Here is an 18,377-nt window from a genome sequence, read left to right as displayed (position 1 = left end):
AGGGATCGCATCTCTCCAACCCTAAAATCTCTCCACTGGCTCCTGGTTACCGCAAGGATCAAATGCAGGACAATTTGCATCATCTGTTTGGGGCCTGGGACCTCTCTACATCCAGCTTTCACTTCTTAAATACCTCCCTGCCAGAGTCCTTCAGTCCGCTGGCTCCAACTCTCCGCAGGTCAAACGTTTCTCCAAGAATAAAGTGGGAGGTAGATCTTTTTCCTCTGCTGGTTTCTCCCTCTGGAATGGCCCCCCTTCAGACTTGAGCCAGATCTTCTTAAGTTCCACTTACCACCTTGTCTTACACTTGCAAGGTAGGATTGTCAGATGGCCAATATTACTATTTGTTGTTCTACTTCTTTCCCATGTTCACCCCCGCAACTTGTCTTGTGGCACCTGTAAACACTCGCGTATAGGTGCCATACAAATGTCCAATAAATAAATAAAAACTCTCACCCCACCTCGCTTTTAATCTCATTTCCGGAACCACAGCATGTTTGGTTTCTTCTTTTGAATGCTGCCATCTGAAAAACCTGCACATATCTCTCAATGTTGAGATCAACCTTTGCGCTTTAATGTGAACCCTACACAGCCTGCTGCCAATTAATCTGCATCTTGACTGACACCAGTATGCTTCAAACCTGCCCTGTAGGCATTTCCCATTTCAGCTCTAAAACGTGCATTTCAAAGAAGATAAAACATAGTTAAAATACGGAAAGAAACCATCATTTATTGGATGTCATGAAGTGGCGATTCTTGCAATGCAGACACAACCATATCTCAGACCTTTGTTCAGGCAGGAACTTTGCTTAACCACATGGAAGGCATGGCAGGCTTGCGTGGGAAAGGTGGGCTTAGGTATCAAATGGTGTGAGAGAAACAACTGGTATGTACTGGGGAAGAATCCAACCTAAATGATATACACGGGAAGACGAAGATCGCTCAGGAGGAAACCTCTCCAATAGCACAGGTGTTACATTTAATACACATGAGTAAACATCAGCAGGAGAGACAGATTCTGCTTCACTTACACCCTAACTGAGACTGATTGATTAGAAGAGCGCAAAATGGAGCTGACGACATGTCTTAAGGCAAGGAGAGAAAACCAAGATATTAAGTTAAAAAAGGTTTAAACACTTAATTCAAGGCCCTATTTTGCATCCTATGGTCAACACAGGAATAAAAAATGAAAACAAATTTACAACAAGTCTATTTAAAAAGCACTCCAAGGCTCGAGATCCAGGGATTTCATCACTTAGCTTTCTTATAGTGCTGATGTGCTCATGAAGTCACAGATTCAACACAACAACCAGTCGGAGAGCCACATGGTCATCATTCAGCCTATATGCACCTATGTTAACGACATTCTTTGCAAGATTTACTTCTAAAACTCCCATTACTTCAGCTGCATGTGTTTGTCTAACATCACAAGTCCTGATGACTGTCTTGCCTGATCAGAGGGCTATTCCAGGAGTTTCTAGTCTTGGATCATGTGCTAGCTAGTCAAGCTGGCTCTCCCGGCAATGTCTACTCTCCTAGTGTTCATTGGTCTTGCTTCCTCAGAAGATGCGGATTGATACTTAGCTTTTAGGGATCATGGTTTCGCCTCATTACATTTGCCATCCTGGGAAGCCCTTTTGTGCATACCATCCCATGGAACACTAACATCTTGATTCTCTGCATGACCCTCACAGCTATGCCTGCTGCTCACAAAATATTTGGCCTTCCGCCATGTAGGTGGTGTTTCAGACTTTATTGGGGCTCAAAGATCATTCTACAGGATCCTTGCATGATCAAGTTGGCTCTTTAATGAAAGCTAGCCTTGACGGCCATTGGATGTAGGCAAACATCAGACCTGCATGCTACCGAACTGTCTCTACTTCAACTCCTGCCAACTGCTAGTTCCTGAATCCTGTGGATGTGTTTCACAAGCATGGTCTCACTCTGGGGTCACTAATATGGACTCCTGTGAAAACAACTGCCTGATCGCACATGCTCTTAGCGAGACGGCAAGTCTTTTACACCGGTTGAACAGATATGTCTCTCAAAGGCAGCCCAGTTTCTTGTCCAGATGCTCTCCACGGCCAATTCGCTGGTGCCTCACTTCGAGGTGCTTGTTCTGAACATTCTCAAAGTGCTGCAGGAGCTCCAGGTAGTCAACGTTGAGGGAGTCGGACGGCTTGGAATTTGCATCCCCATCGGCTGTGTGCCTGAGAAAAGAAGAAGTTACTTGCCAATATTATGTATGTTCTCACATCTACTTCATATTCAAGAAAATTAAAACATTGATTCAAAACATTATGGTGCTGTGGCACTTCCAAACAATGTGTACGGGTCTCTGTATCTGTGTGCCCTTGTTATTTGCATTTGTTCCATTTTTAAGCTTGCTCTCCTCTTTCTAAGCCTGCCAAGATCGCCAAAAAAGGTGACCATTGAGCTGAGAATCAAAAGTAACTGCTACAACTGTTGAGTTAATGTTTGTGTTGGGCCTATGGTGTGTACACTATTAAGTAAAAAATCTAGGAGGGTGTGACAAATCAAGTCCTGTGGAACCTGTGGTCTCGGGGTGAATATCGTTTTCTAAACCATCAATTAGCCCCACACATTTAGTACACCAGAAGAAATCCGAACAGATTGGAAACACAAGTCAATTATAAACCTCCTTGTCCAATTATGGTAACGTGGACAGAACGGCAGCTTTATCTCTGCAAGATCGTGGATCATTGGTTAGTTTCAACACAGCGAAAATACAATTATTACCCAATAATAAAAGGGACTGTCCAGTCAAGGTTGTATACAAATATCTGTTTTATTTTTATTCAACAGACAGTTCTAGCACACTACAGAATACAACCCACCCTGTACAGGAATACAGAAGACAGACAGTTTTAAGAAGGAAAGGGGATACACGCTGGTTACTGAAAGGAGGGTAGTCCGTAAAGTAATTAATCACAAAAGTTCAAGGATAGTTGGTTTCAGCACAAAAGGAGCAATGGGTTGTACAATGTCACTAGAAGCCTTTAGAGAAGGACCAGGGGGTCAGAACCACAATGTACCTTGTGTTTGTAGAAGTTCTTGGTGGTCAACATGGTCGAGGTGGTTTCAGGGTGCTTTGCAGCTTCGACGACAGAGTTCAAGACGGGAGACAGCTGCGGGTATCAGGCGGCAGGCAGTACAATGAGCGGCTCCGGGTCAGGAATTGTTGTCTCAGTTTGGTTGGCGGGTCTGAAGCACTGGTCGAGGTGTCTCGGACGACATTGGCGACTGTGGCATGACAACAGTTAGCAGTGTAGTCGGTTGCAGCTCGAGGGGCTCGACTGGCTTGAAAAATGTCCTTTAAGGCAGACGCTGTTGATGCTTGTTGATGCACTCCTAGCTTCTTCACTGGGCTCGTGCCACCCTTGAAGGCGGACAGCCTTAAGCTGAGGAGAGTGTTGCAGGCACCAGCCCTGTCCTGGGTTTGGTTCAAAGACTCTCTGGCACTTCCCACCTAGGAAGCTTGCTTGCTTGCAGCGCCTAACAGGGCTGGCTGGGTGCCGGTTCTGGAGCTGCTGAGGGCCCTCTGGATTCAGTATCTCCCTCTGTTCCCTGGGAGATGTTTAGGGGAGGCATATTGCGTCCCTCTTTGGAAATCCTGGCCTTCCTTCACTGGTGGAAGCTGTAAGGAAGACTGTATCTTCAGCCAGGGTCCAAATAAGTTGTTCTGGTTACTCCTTGCAAAGTCTTCAGATGATCTGCCCAAAAGAGGGGCTCAGCCCTCTTTTAAAGCCAAATGGGCCACAGTGATTGGTGTGTGCTAGGCCTACCTTAATGAACCAATCCTGGGTCCCCCACCAACAATCTCATGTATGCATGAGATCATAACTGGAGTGCTTTGCAACAGAAAAGGTAAAGGTGTGAAAACATGTAATATTAGAAAAGCAGTGAAAACATGTAATATTAAGTCCCATCCATCTTCCTTTCTGTTGTGGATCAAAGGGTATCTCTAGTTAATTGCGCTCTCTGTGATTCCTGACTAAAGCGGCAGGTCTCCTTTGACGCTGTAACGAGAGCAGACTTTCTGTCTCCTGCAAACCACATTCTCGTACCTTCTGAATGGGATCCCCCTGCGGGGGCTTCCTACTGTAAACACCTAAACCCAGACAGCTCACGGTCATTGATACTTTAGGGTGGGAGCTGGCTTCAGGTTGACACAGTCTTATCATTTCACTAATAGTATTTAGCCTGATTATCGAGGTTAGCCATATGTCCCATTTAGCCTGAATGTTTAGGTTAGCCATATGTTGCATTTAGCCTGATTGTGTAGCTAGCCTGATTATCTAGGTTAACCATATCTCGCATTTAGCCTGATTGTGTAAGCTACCCTTACGTCGCATTTAGCCTGTTTGTGTCAGTCAGCTTGATTGTGTTAGCCAGCCATATCTCCCATTTAGACAGACGGTTCTGGTACCACATAACTTCAAAGTGTTATTCCACTGACTGCTGTGCCCCCTCTTTAGGCCTTTCTCCCTCTATCCAGGTGCCCAGGTTTTACTAAGTTTGCTGGATTCACTGTTGTGCCCCTACCCAAATCAAAGTGTTATTGCATTGACTGTTGTGGCCCGTAATTAGGCCTTTCTTCCTCTAACCAGGTGCCCCAGGTCGAAGGCTGCTGCATTTACTGTTGTGCTCCTCCACCCAAGTGTCCCAAACCAAAGTGTTATTGCATTGACTGTTGTGCCCCTCTTTAGGCCTCTCTCACTCTATTCAGGTGTCCCAATTCTAGGTGTGACTGCATTGACTGTTGTACACCCTACTCAGGCCCCTTTCCCTCTGTCCAGGTGCCACAATTCTAGGTGCAAGTGCATTGATGGTTGTGCCTTCTTTAGGCCCTGCTTCCTCTGTCCAGGTATCCCAATTCTAGGTGTGACTGCACTGACTGTTGTGCACCACTTTAGGCTCTTCTCCCTCTAGCCACGTGTCCCAAGTCTAGGCGCTACTGCATTGAGCATTCCACCTCCTCTTTAGGCCCTCTACCTCTGTCCAGGGGTCCCCAGTCTAGATGTTACTGCATTAACTATGTGACCCCACACAATCCCTGGTAGCTAATTTTCAGGTGCCCACAATCCCCGGTAGCTAAGGTACAGGTGCCCTTTGAGAAATCGCTGTGTCGCCAAACAGACACTTCAACCCACTGTGGATTCGTACATCAGAGCCAGAAAGAAAAGACCATTAAAACGAATGAACCACCAGGGTTTACCACCACTTGTTCAACAACCACAACCAAAGAAACCCCAAAATAAATAAAACCACATAGGAGCCGGAAAGGAAAGAACAATAAACAAACCGAACCATGAAGGTCTTTTAACCGAGGTCCCAACTATCCACAACCTCACCAACTACAATCAATAACTAAACACAAACAGCAAAGACTAAACACCAATGGACCAGGAAACTCACCAATTCAAAGACACCCACTCAAAGGAATACAACCCACAACCCAAACCCCATTCGTCGCCACAAGAAAGTCAAAGAAGCCAGAACAGACAACAGAAATAATAAGAAAACCCAAACCACTCGAGAAGTCACTGACCAGCATGACCCCACAACTCTGAAAAAACTGGACAAAAAACAGCCCAGATGGCCAAGGAGACATACAAAGAGCAGAGCAAAGACAGATACATTGCTTGCTACCTCTCCACATACGACTGCGTGGTAAACAAAAACAGACCAGAAACAACAAACTGACAGGCAATAACCGTTACAAATACAGACCCCACCAGGACACCAAACGCAACAGACAACTAATAAACCATCCTAACCCAGTCTACACCATGGACAATACACCAACCAGAATCAGGGACAAGCTGGAATCCATTAGCCTAACATAAGTTTGCTAATACGGAGTAACTGCTGCCTTCAAGGGAGAGCGCGGTAACAGCTGTGAGGTGAAAACTTGAAGAACCTTCAGGTACGTAAACGCCTATAAAACATCTTCTCTGTTAAACTGTTAAGTTGGTTTTTTAATTAAATATCTCTTGTGTTGTCTGCATGTTTTCGGAAAGCTGAGGAAAAAACCTTCGGAAGATGCGGTGGCTGTGGAAGAAACTTCTGACTGAAGATGCTGCGACTACGAGCGAAAACTGCTGACTGAAGATGCTGCGACTACGAGCGAATACATGTTCTTAACTGAAGATAACAGCTTCGTAGATAACTTCTCTCGGTTAAGTCTCTTCTGTGAACTATGGTACTCTGTAGCTTTTCGTAAAACTAATGTCTCTATTATCTCCTTTTTCACAGGTTCTCTGAGGAGAAACGCCAGTAGCGTTACCCACTGTCCACGGAGCAGACGCGAAGTGCGTGTTCCAGCAGAGGCAGGGCTTAAGTAGCTCCCTCTGCAAATATAGAACCGTACTGCTACTTGTAAATGGGTTTTGCGGCGGCCATGTTAAGTGTATGAAATTACTGTTGAACATCACAGGAGTCTATGGAAGTAGATGCTGTGAATGGTGTAAATGCCATATGTGTCAGGACAACACCCACCTTTGACCTGCTGATTGTTCTAATGTTCCCTGTCTAGCCTGAATGCTTGAATGAGGACTATGTTCAATGACTGGGATCATGACACGAACAAACAATACAAACAACAACCCGAAAGGAAAATCAAACAAAGTACACTGCAGCCTTCTCACCATTAGATCGATAGCAAAACACTCAATAGAAATCCATGACCTTCTAAGAGAAGGAGGCACAGACATGCTCTTTCTTACAGAAACCTGGTTATCAGACAACTATAAAGCCATTGTGAACTAAGCGATACAGGTCAATTATAAATTAATACACCCCAACAGAGAAAACCGAAGAGGAGGCGGAAACGCAATCATACACAAAGAATTCATCAGAGCATCTCAACTCATCACAACCAACGCACAAGACAATGAATCCCTCCTCATCAAGATAGAACTCAATGACCAAACAAACACAGTATTCTTCCTGATCTACAGACAACCTTCTTACAACTCCAACTTTGCAACAAAACTAGCGGACGCGGCCGCCATTTTATCAACCCACCACGACAACTTAATCATACTGGGAGACTTCAACATATGATTTGAAAAAGAAAAACGAGTCCACAGCAAACTCACTCTGCGCACGCCAGAAAACTTTGTATTTCAAGCAAATAGTAAATGGATCCACCCACAACGCCAGATAAACTCTGGATGCAATATTCTGCAGTGAAGGACTAGGTGCATCAGCGCCACCTACACCAACGGTATTGAGCCAACACAACTTAATACCATTTTACATCACATTACAAACCCGCCTACCGGCCGGAAAGGAGATACTCCATACCAACAAGAAAGGAAACTGGAAGAATCTAGGCCTAGAGGCCCTAACAAACCTTCTAGACTCAAGACTCCTAAGTGAAACAGAACCCACGAAGCAACCATAGAAAAGGCAGAAGACACACTCATCAATTGGATCTTCAAGGCCCTTGACCAATTGGCACCAGCTAAAACATTCAAAGTGACACCAAAGAAACTGACAGCAAAATGGTTCAAAGAAGAACTAAAACAATTTAAAAAAAATGCAAAATGGGAAAGAATTGAGAGAATACACACAATGAGACAAAATAAAATACCAAAGACAAATCAAATTATACAAATCTAAAGTCCTCAAACCAAAAAAGTTATATTATGCCACAAGAATAGAATCGGCAAACAATCCACAGAAAGAACTGTTAAAAATCATTAAGGAGAAAAATAAACCTTCTTCCGGCAAGAATTCCATTATCCCGATGCAACAACTTTGTGACAACATCACCAACCACCTGAGATAAAAAATGGACACAATCCAGGAGATCATAAACCTAGCTCTGACAAATACAAAGACGACTGCTGGACCAAAGACACCAGGCGATACACAGATTACAGCAAAACTCACCTGCCTAGAACCAATCACAGAAGAAACCTTCCCCAGTCAAGGAAACCAACCTTGCAGGATCCCCAAGAGACCCCTGCCCCCCTGACATCTTCAAAGGATAACTCAACCACAGAACCCCGGTGACATACTTCTGGAACCTAATGAATCTATCACTTAAAAGAGGAATAGTACCGTCCTCCTTCAAATCAGCATACATTAAATCACTGATAAAAAAGGAATCGGAAAGCGCAGAAGACCCAAGCAACTACGGACCGATATCCAACCTGCCCTACCCAGCAAAGATCCTGGAGAGCCACTTGTACAAAATCCTTCTCAAATACATCGAAACAAACAGACTACTCGACCCGTCACAAGTTGGATTCAGACCAATGAGAGAAACAGAATCAGCACTCCTATCGATATGGGACGACCTGAAAATAAACGCAGAAGACGATGTCCAAACGGCCCTCATACTATTGGACATATTAGCAGCATTTGACATAATGAGCCACGCAACACTAATAAAAAGATCGATGCAATGTGGCATACAGGAATCCGCACTAAAGTGACTTACCTCATTCTGAACAAACCGAACCGAAAAAACCTACCTACCACTGTTCACCTCAAACACCAAAAATATATCCTGCAGAGTCCCACAGGGATCCAGCCTCTCGCTGCTGCTTTTTAACATCTACATGTGCCCAGTGATGAAAATCATTCAAACCCATGGACTTACCAAATACAACTATGCAGACGACAAACAACTGATTGGGAAAACACACAGAACACAGGAACAAAATAACAGCCTCAACAACTGTCTCACAGATACCTACAATTGGATGACAAAAAACAACCTTAAACTGAACCCGGCAAAAACAGAGTAAATGCTCTCACCTGCAGGATTCGACAGAGGGAACCCACAAATGGACTGACCGATTGGCATGGGAATGCAACCAGAGATGAATGAAGTAGTAAATAACCTAGGAATACTCATGGACAACGGACTATTCCTCGCAGCGCAAGTCAACACACTCGCCAAAAAATGCTTCTTTCTCCTATGACTGCTCAGAGGATTACTCCCCTACCTCTCTTTCCCCCACAGAACCCTGACATCCATATCCCTGATACTAACAAGAAATGACTACGCAAACAGCCTCTACCTAGCATTGCCGAAAAGACTTACCAAGAAACTGTAAAGGGTGCAAAATACAGCAGCTACGATCCTATTAAGACTAAACAGAAGAGAGCACATCACTCCAGCACTGAAAAGCCTACACTGGTTACCAGTAAAAAAAACGGCATTTAATTCAAAGCACTCTGCATCACCCACAAAGCCTTGCACAGACAAGGAGCTGAATTCCTCCAAGACAAGATTAGCCGGTATCGCCCAGGAGGGGACTAAGATCCAGCAACAACCTACAAATAGAGGCAACACAGTAAAAAAAAAAGGAAATTCTGCGGAACACCGTTCTCACGCTCAATTGTTAACAACTGGAACACAATGCCCAAAGAAATTAGAACCACAGAAGATCACATCACCTTCAGGAAACTGCTCAGAACCTGGCTATTCAGAGGACAATGACATCCTTGAAGGGACACAGACTACAATACCACAGACAAACAACTAGAGAGGAGACGAGATGGGCCAAAGACCCACAAACAAGAACATGGCTATTTATCATCAAGCAGTAACCAACCGGCTGCGCCTGAGGCTACAACAAACCAACTGGCTTACTAACCCATTTTCTCCTTCCTGCTCCTCCAACATAACTGACGCCACTACACCAGACCTTGGACTAGCACACTACAGAAACAATCCAAGAATCAATATTATGTTCCCACCTAGCATCTCTAGATGCTGAAGCACACCTAGAGGGATCCTGTTACCGTAGATGTCTTCAAATACCATTTCACCTAATGAGATTTCACTGAAAACGGTAGGGGTAAGGGTATATGTGTAATGCATAATAGGTGGGGTGTGGGCAAAGGATAAAAGTTAGGGTAGGGAGGGGTGGAGGTGTTGGGGGCAAGTGGGGTCTCCCCCCGTATAAAAAAATAAAAGTAGAAAAAGTAAAAAGTAGATTTCGTTTCTCAGTTAAATGGATTCGGTGAAATATTTTTGAAGAAATCACATAAATCCGAGCGAACCACCCACATAGTCTATAAAATCATTAACAACGCAAACACACACCAAGATACCAGATTATTTTACAGCTACGGCCGCCTGTGACTCTGGATCCCTTATGGACATTACCTAACCTGTGTGCACTACCAAACCCATCACAACCCCACACAAAACACTAACATCAACACAAAACACTACCAGATACCAGAGGCACTGAATCTTACCCATACGGCTACAATACATGAGGCCTCTCGCAGGAACCTCGCACATCCAAAACAACACTCACAAATGCCAGTTCCTCCTGGTTCTGAACCCATTGTCTTACCCTATCCCCACTAACCACCACACCCCTTTCTCTTGCAGAGCCTGGAGACTGCATCTGGGTGTTAGCAGTGCTCTGTATAATCAACATAACATAACATAAAAGTGCATATGAAAGGGGTGTTAGGGTTTCCTGTCTCCTTAGTTTAGCCTCTGCAGCCAGGCCCCTTGTGAGCCTGTTTGAATTTAACTTTGATTAGTATGGGAAGCTGCCACCAGCAGCAGAGCTTAGACAAAGGGAAAGGGCGCAGCCATGCAGCCTTTGTTAGTTCATTAGGCTGGCCATGGCAGGAAGAAGGTTTTGCCCTCCCCCTTCTGAGATGCCTTTATGTGCTCTTGGCTGTCATTTCTCAACTAAATATGACAGGGGGGACAGCGCCTGTAGGCTGTGTCCACCCTAAGTACACGGGTCTATGTGTATGTCGCGTGGTGAGCATAGAAAAATGTGTGCGGAATAGCCCCACAAGTTTTCTGGGGGTTGATCTGACATTCAATTTCATTTAAAATTTCCAAAAAGCCCAGGCGATTGCACACCCTCTGTGCGGATTGTCGAATTCCTCACAGAAGGTGGACATAATTCTGGCTGACGTGTGCAATTATATACGCGAAGATACACGTAGGCAAAAATGTGAACATTTGTGGTTTGTTTGATGGAGAATAGATCGGGATCTGATGTTGAATGGGAACTAGTTACACAGTTTACGTGCTTGTTCTAAAGGCTGTTGTACTTCTCGGCCAACATACATGAAAGCTGGGAGCTTGAGAAGGAGGGTGCTACTAGAGAAGGTGACTCTGATGGAGGAGCAAGCAATCGGTTGTCTAAGAAAAGGATAGTCACAGCAGTGGGAATCAACAGAGGAAACACACAATGTATCAACGCAAACACGTTAATTGCACTGTATTATAGGCCACACGCAGAAAGTGGAAACCAAATAGGGCATGTCTTTAAACACTGCCAGGATAAGAGAAATACAAAGTTCAGGGAAGATTCACAAAGTGCAAGACCCAGCTTTCTGAGAGTCTTTGTCCTGGGCTAAGAGTTCACAAAACGTTCTTAGGCTAAGAGTTCACAAGTTCTCCAGAGGACAGTACCTGGGACTCTCGCAGTTTTTTGAGTCTTGCTTTCGAGACACCAACTAAAGAATCAAAAGATCTATGGTGTTTCTCGGCGTGACGAAATGACTACTACTCTGCAAGAGTACAGGACAATCCAACACTACTACTAAACCAACAGCGATTGCAGTCACGAAGATGAAACTGGCAAGGTCCGACAGGCTTACCTCCTTCACCTTTTAGGGTGACGCAGTCTGAGGGCAGGCTATATGCTTCAGGAGGGGAGTGAACTGGTACAGGAGCAACACAAACCAGAATATTACCCCAACTAATTCAAAGTTTGTACTTTAGGTTTTAATAACCTACATGTATAGAAAGTGTTTATACTCTGGAAAATAAAAAGAAATGTATAGTGCTTACCTGTAATGGCTGATATAGAAATTTAAAGATGAGGGAGGGCATCAGTGATGATGTCCTTTGAATGACAAGGACACATCACAGCAGTCAGCTAAGGAGGTTGGGGTGATTATGGAGAATTGGGGGGAAAGGGGTAGGATAACAGTATATAGCCAAGCTACGGCTAGGTGACTGTTGATGGCAAAAGGGGCATCCAAATAGCAAGAGATAAAATAAATAGAAGTTTAAAATTGTGTATTAAATGCTGAATGCAGTCAGCAAACTGAACTCCTATGTTTTAGGCCTCTACTCTGTCGATGTTCTTTTGTTCGTGGTTTTTCTCCACTACAACTATGACTAAAGAAGTGAGCACCACGCTGAAAGAGCTTCATGTGGCAGGGAAGAAAATCAAAGAAGTCCATACTTTCGGAAAATAGAAAAGAAGTATAAGGGTACTGGTGGGGAGTCTCGTACTGAACGCTGGTGGCTGCTTGCTCCTAAGCATTATAACCCCTTAACCACCAATGTTCTGAACAGGTTGCACACTATGGACTGTATTAATGAATCTTTGCATCTGTGTGTTGTGGCATTCTGAAACAATACATATTTGCAATAGCACAATAAATTCACTACGCAGGTGAAAACACACCAAGAACACGGCTGACCCTAACCGTCATGAAGAACAGGATACTAGGTTGGACTTGAAGGAGCACTCCTGAAAATACTATAAGACAAAAGCTTACATGCTTGAGGAGTAACTCACTGTATTTTAGTGGTTACCGAGTAAATTGTTAAAATTCTCTACTGTACACCAGAATAAAACAAAGAGCATTGGCTCGCTTGGCTATTTGCACCTCTCCGACAAGCACTATTTGGCACAGAAATTTTTGTTGCAAAGTGCCATCGATCGGCATAGTAAAGCCATAGGGGTTCACTCTCAGGGAGAAAATCCCAGTTCACTGATTCTCTCACGTATGAACATGATTCAGAGAAAGGGTCTTGGTATGAGCTTACATTGCCTATTGCACTTTAGTCGCTGTTGCCTAGAGAGGTCTGTGGTCTGACACGCCCGCTGAGGAGTACTTTCGGCCCAGTGGTGTGGATAGGCAGGTGATGATGGAGGAGGGGCAGAGGCATGAAAGCCGGCATGAAAGGTAAATTGACAGGCATTGAGTGACGGGTTAGTGGACAAAGGTAGTGAAGGTGAAGTAGATGTGGGGATTATAGGGGAAGCAAATGGAGTGAAGGTGGAGCAGATGTGGGATCATAGGGGGAAGCAAAGGGAGTGAAGGTGGAGCAGCTGTGGGATTATAGGGGGAAGCAAAGGGAGTGAAGGTGGAGCAGCTGTGGGATTATAGGGGGAAGCAAAGGGAGTGAAGGTGGTGGGGATTATAGGGGAAGCAAAGGGAGTGAAGGTCGAGCAGATGTGGAGATTATAGGGGGGAGCAAAGGGAGTGAAGGTGGATCAGATGTGGAGATTATAGGGGAAGCAAAGGAAGTGAAGGTGGGGCAGATGTGGAAATTATAGGGGGAGCAAAGGGAGTGAAGGTGGAGCAGATGTGGAGATTATAGGGGGAGTGAAGGTGGAGCAGATGTGGAAACTATAGGTGGAGTGCAGGTGAAGCAGATGTGGGGACTACAGGGGGAGCAAAGGAGGTGAATGTGGAGCAGATTTGAGGATTATGGGGGAAGCAAAGGGAGTGAAGGTGGAGCAGATGCGTAATGTATAGGGGGAAGCAAAGGAGTGAAGGTGGAGCAGATGTGGAATTTATAGGGGGAAGCAAAGGGAGTGAAGGTGGTGCAGATGTGGAATTTATAGGGGGAAGCAAAGGGAGTGAAGGTGGTGCAGATGTGGAATTTATAGGGGGAAGCAAAGGAGTGAAGGTGGAGCAGATGTGGAATTTATAGGGGGAAGCAAAGGAGTGAAGGTGGAGCAGATGTGGAATTTATAGGGGGAAGCAAAGGAGTGAAGGTGGAGCAGATGTGGAATTTATAGGGGGAAGCAAAGGAGTGAAGGTGGAGCAGATGTGAGGATAATAGGGAAGCACCACCATTTGAAAGGTATCAACCAGTGGTAGCGCAGTACCAAATAATAAGCGCACACTGGAAGGTGGGAAAATGCCAGAAACACACAGGCAATCGGATTTAGTCACAGGGAAGAGGTGACTAATTGCAAGCAATGGAATTGCCATTTTCAGACCATAGAATCCAGAAAGAGTTACAGTTACCATTTTACAGTGAGAATGGTATATGTTATGATACGGCATTTATAACGCACCTATACACAAGTGTTTCAGAACTGCATAGAATGACAATCTGCAATGCACACAGGTTCCCTAATAGCTCTCAAAGCTGGGCAGTGCCTCTGATGTCAGGGAGGGAACGCCAAGATCAGCAGAATTGTATACTGACAGTGCGGTTAGGCAAACAGTAAAAAAGAAAAAAGGAGAGCATTGATAAATGGAGAAAAGAACCACCAAGTGGTAGAGAGTATGTAAATGTCTGTTACCCTGCGTGCTTGTGGGGGAATATGTGCTTCAGCAGATTGGTCAATAAAGGTCTTACTAAACTGCATGGATCAGAACCAATTGGCTGACTTTCACAAGAGGGACAATAACATGTATGAAGAGTAATAGAACATTTAACAACAGGAGAAATAATATTTAACTGGGCACCTGCGCTCACCTGAACCAGCTGACGTTGAGCAGAGCTGGGAAGTTACAGTTAGCGAAGACAGCACTGGTACTACAGCTAAGAGCTCCCAGTGACGGAATGTAGGCCTACGAATTCAGGAAATCAAGACTACTACTCCCATAATGCAGTTGCTTGAGAAATGAAAGGCCATGAGTGGAACATGGGACAGCAATTATCCAAGCCCCCATTCACGGTGCGGCAGAGGTGAAAGACGGGGAGTGTCTAACGTCTAGCCACACATGGTAGGGGTCGCTATGGAGGAAGGGGGGTAGGGTGACAGCCCCTTCAGCATGAGAACTAATACCATTTGTGATTGGGTCATACATTTCCTGCACAAGTATTTTTGATTCACTCTCTTTATTGAAATGCTGAACGATAACATATAAACCAGTAAGAAAAGCTGAAAGTAGATACTAAAGAAGACATGTAAGCTGAACAGTATTCCCAGAACTCAAAATCAGGGAGACAGCAGGACATAGAGGTTATATAACACAATAAAGAAGTTACAACAGAGGCACAGCACAGGTGGTACAGATGATAATTCCAAAATCCCAACTGGGTTGTTATTGTCCCCAACACAGAATACCCATTCTTGCATTTGCCTGTCGCGTGTATTACTCCTTCAGCCAGAAACTCCTGGCTCGACCTAAGAGCCTGATTCTGCCCTGGTGCCCAAAGTACTCAGACAATATTTGTTTAGGTCTGCACGAGATTGACGCATCGAGCTATAATTTAAAGATATAGTTTCTTAGATTATGTCGTGACACAGTTAACAGTCTACTTTAAACTCTGCCTGGTGAGCTTTTTTTTGGCCAACAATCGATAGAATGTCACTTGTATATTACGTCTTGCCCCATCTGTGCTAAGAATATCTCTTTATATCAATGGACAGTGGGACTGTAAAACAAAAGTAAATAGTGCAAGTCATCTGGGGGGGATATTTCACAGGTGGGGGCACAGCAGCTTCTGCAAGTACCTTTACCAGTTTCCCTATGAGCACTGGTTGTTTAGGAGGGTTCGAACGGGGTAGACGTACAAGATTAGGCCAATGAGGAGAGTGTACAACCTCAAACATGTCCTATACACTGCCAAGGCCAGCATAGATCTGGCGTTTCCACATGGAAAAGGTGCAGTTAATGCATGGTGATTCACTGTGATCTACCCTATATTTTATATCATAAATGGCTGAACTAGAAAACAAATGTAAAATAGGTTAAAAGAGAGGATCCGGGAGTAGGCCTAGGCCCAGCATGCATTGCTGCTCGCTTTCCTGGGCAAGTGTTCTTACCTCTAGAACATCGATAATTTGGCTATGACGTGCACCTGAGAAATATCCCACAGAATAGTGTTCCCGTGTACACTGTGGGCATGGTATGCTTGTGGAGGCACGGTCACGCAGGTTGAATGATTCAAAGACACCTACTGGTGAAATGATACACTGTGACTTGTGCAGCTGTGTCAATTGCTTCTTGGGAAGATTTTGGAGCCAAAATAGTACCAATATGTATTGATGAAAAGGCTGCATCAGGCGACAAAAAACACACTATGTTCAAAGACTGCTCTCAAGTACCCTTGTTTTCCAGGACATTTGTGTAGCCTACTTTTGATTGAACTAGAGTATTAGTCACACCAAGAGCAGGACGGAGAAGTGTGTGAAAGGGGAAGACTCCACATAACGGATTCCGAAGTGAGCTACTTTGGCAACCGAGCCTGGTTTGGGAATTATTGCACAGAATGGCAGTTACATAAACGGTCGGTTATTCCCTTATTTGGTGCAAGGGCAGTAAAGAAGGTTGAGGGTGAACTATCAGAAAGCCTTCCGAGTACTGGAGCAAGACCCTGGAATTGGAATCCCAGATGGCATTATTTTTCCATTAGTACATTTGGGGCCTGAACTCCTCCGAACATGGCAAAGATGTCTCTCATAGGGCAGAGACGCATTGAATTGTATGTTTCCTTCGCGGAAGTAACAGGGAAAGTCAAGATCCCTGATTAGTAGAGCTCTAGACCTCATAAAACACTGAAGTTAGGGTAAAGACATTCCCTAAGAGACTCTACCAGTGACTTGGTAGACTAGGAGAGGATGTTCTGTATTCTGACCTATTGTGCTAGGCCAAAGGACCAGACCAGAGAGGCACTAAGAAACCTAGTGGGAAGCTGTAAATTGTCAAGGGAGGTGCAGTTTCTCAGTGACGATCAAGATGGTCAGGGAGCCATTACCTGCCAGGGCTCATATACCTTCCAGGTGTTTTGACCAAGGCAGTTTGTGTGTTGTGTCTGGGGTGGGCAGTCTGCCGACAAACCAAGCTACAAACCTTGCAATCTTGAACGGTTTGTATCTTGGCTTGTCACCTTTTAAGCATCACTGAGCTCTTAACATATCTGTCACACTCTGCTCCCTATTAATGCCAAGAAAATACTCTGGAGAATATCTCTCCTTGCCACATTGCATCATGGCCGGTGCCAGGCTAGTCTGTAGACACTCCACATTACCACTGATGTCCTACTTACCACTCACTGTCCTGCCCCACACTTGCCTCGTCTTTCTATGCACGGGGGTGTCCTAAACAGTATTTTCTTATTGTATAAGCGCCTAACAAGCAAACAATAAGTAAGATAAGCCAATGCAGCTGGTGGACTATGCGTGTGTAAGTGGACTACAGAGAGCGCAAGCTGCATTACCCAGGAATAACAGGAAGGTGTGCAGTAGGCACCACTCCTCCTCCAAATCGTGCATGAGGCCCAGCATCTGAGTCCAGCAGCAGTGTTTGCAAAATGCACGACTTTTTCTTTAGCAGTGGAGCAGATGGGGCAGACATCTCTCTAGTTGACTGAATTTGGTGACCCCCAAGGGACAGGTTTATGGGCCATGGGAAGGCCCAGGAAAGCAGCGCATCAAGCGATGCGAGGTCTGCGAGACAGGCGCAGCTGTTCGCGTGCTTTATGAGACTGCATAGATTTACTTCGCTTTGCAGAGTTCTGCTCGTAAACTCTGCGGCAGCCGAGTTTTTTAGAATTCGGATTTTTTAAAGGCAGAGAGTAAATACTTTTGAAGACAAATTGTAAAAAATTGAACCCAGAATGTGAGCATGGTCCCTCCAAACTTGACAAATGACAGGTGGGGGCTGTGGGCGGTATGGGAATAAACGTGTGATGAGATTGTGTAAATAGGCGCATAAACTAAAAACTCAAGTGATGGGGCGATTACTCTGCCAAAGAATCATGAGCTCCAGGGAGATCGTGATGAGAGGGATTATTATTTTATTAAAAATGGATTACAGCAATGGAATGACAGTGCTCCACAAGCAGTGGCATGGACCAATCAAGTGCTTGTGCACCATCATTTCACTGTTTTTCGTCCTGCCGCTTCCTGATTAAAGGCCCTGCCTAGTGAAAAGAAACTGTCCAGGTCCTCTTTGCAATGTTAGTACCCTGGATGGCGCATTTAGCCAGTCAGGCTGCTCCGAATGTGGGCTATATTCACTATTAGCACCAAGGGCAGGGGGAGAAGCCAATTAGGTTCCTTGGATCAAGGGCTGAAACTACTAATCTTAGCCTCCGTTCCATGGAACCTGAAGTCTGCTTTCCCCACCCGACGCCTTTCCTCCACCCTCCCTTATCTTTTAGTCCTCCCCACCACTCGCCCCACTTACTGCTTCTCCATGGCTGCCATGGAAAAGGAATAGGGGCTCCGTATGGAACCCCGCCTTCCATGTCCATGTCGGCCATCTTGAGACAGTATTTTCATTCAATAAACGGGGCACGCTCGGCTTCCCGTACATTGAATGAATTCGAAACCCGGGGTGCTAATAGCATTAAGCACATGTTCCAAGGACCGCAATGGGTGTTAACGTCCCGGTCCGAGTTAAAGGCCCGAGCAAAGCCC

General features: G+C 45.0%; 1 protein-coding gene across 4 annotated transcripts in view; it reads right to left on the bottom strand.

Moving 5' to 3' along the window:
• Positions 1-710: 710 nt before the first annotated feature.
• The window catches only part of VAC14 (VAC14 component of PIKFYVE complex), a 1,997,670-nt gene continuing 1,980,003 nt past the window's right edge, over positions 711-18,377 (bottom strand). For all 4 annotated transcript variants that reach the window (XM_069654807.1, XM_069654798.1, XM_069654816.1 and 1 more), the window contains one exon: positions 711-2,210. In XM_069654807.1, coding sequence (XP_069510908.1) covers positions 2,045-2,210 — 166 coding nt within the window. In that variant the 3' untranslated portion in view covers positions 711-2,044. The remainder of the gene's footprint in view (positions 2,211-18,377) is intronic.

The sequence above is a fragment of the Ambystoma mexicanum genome, chromosome 1p (genome assembly GCF_040938575.1).
Source record: "Ambystoma mexicanum isolate Mex_15411 chromosome 1p, UKY_AmexF1_1, whole genome shotgun sequence".
NCBI classification, from domain to species: domain Eukaryota; kingdom Metazoa; phylum Chordata; class Amphibia; order Caudata; family Ambystomatidae; genus Ambystoma; species Ambystoma mexicanum.
This window is presented reverse-complemented; position numbering and strand designations above follow the sequence as displayed.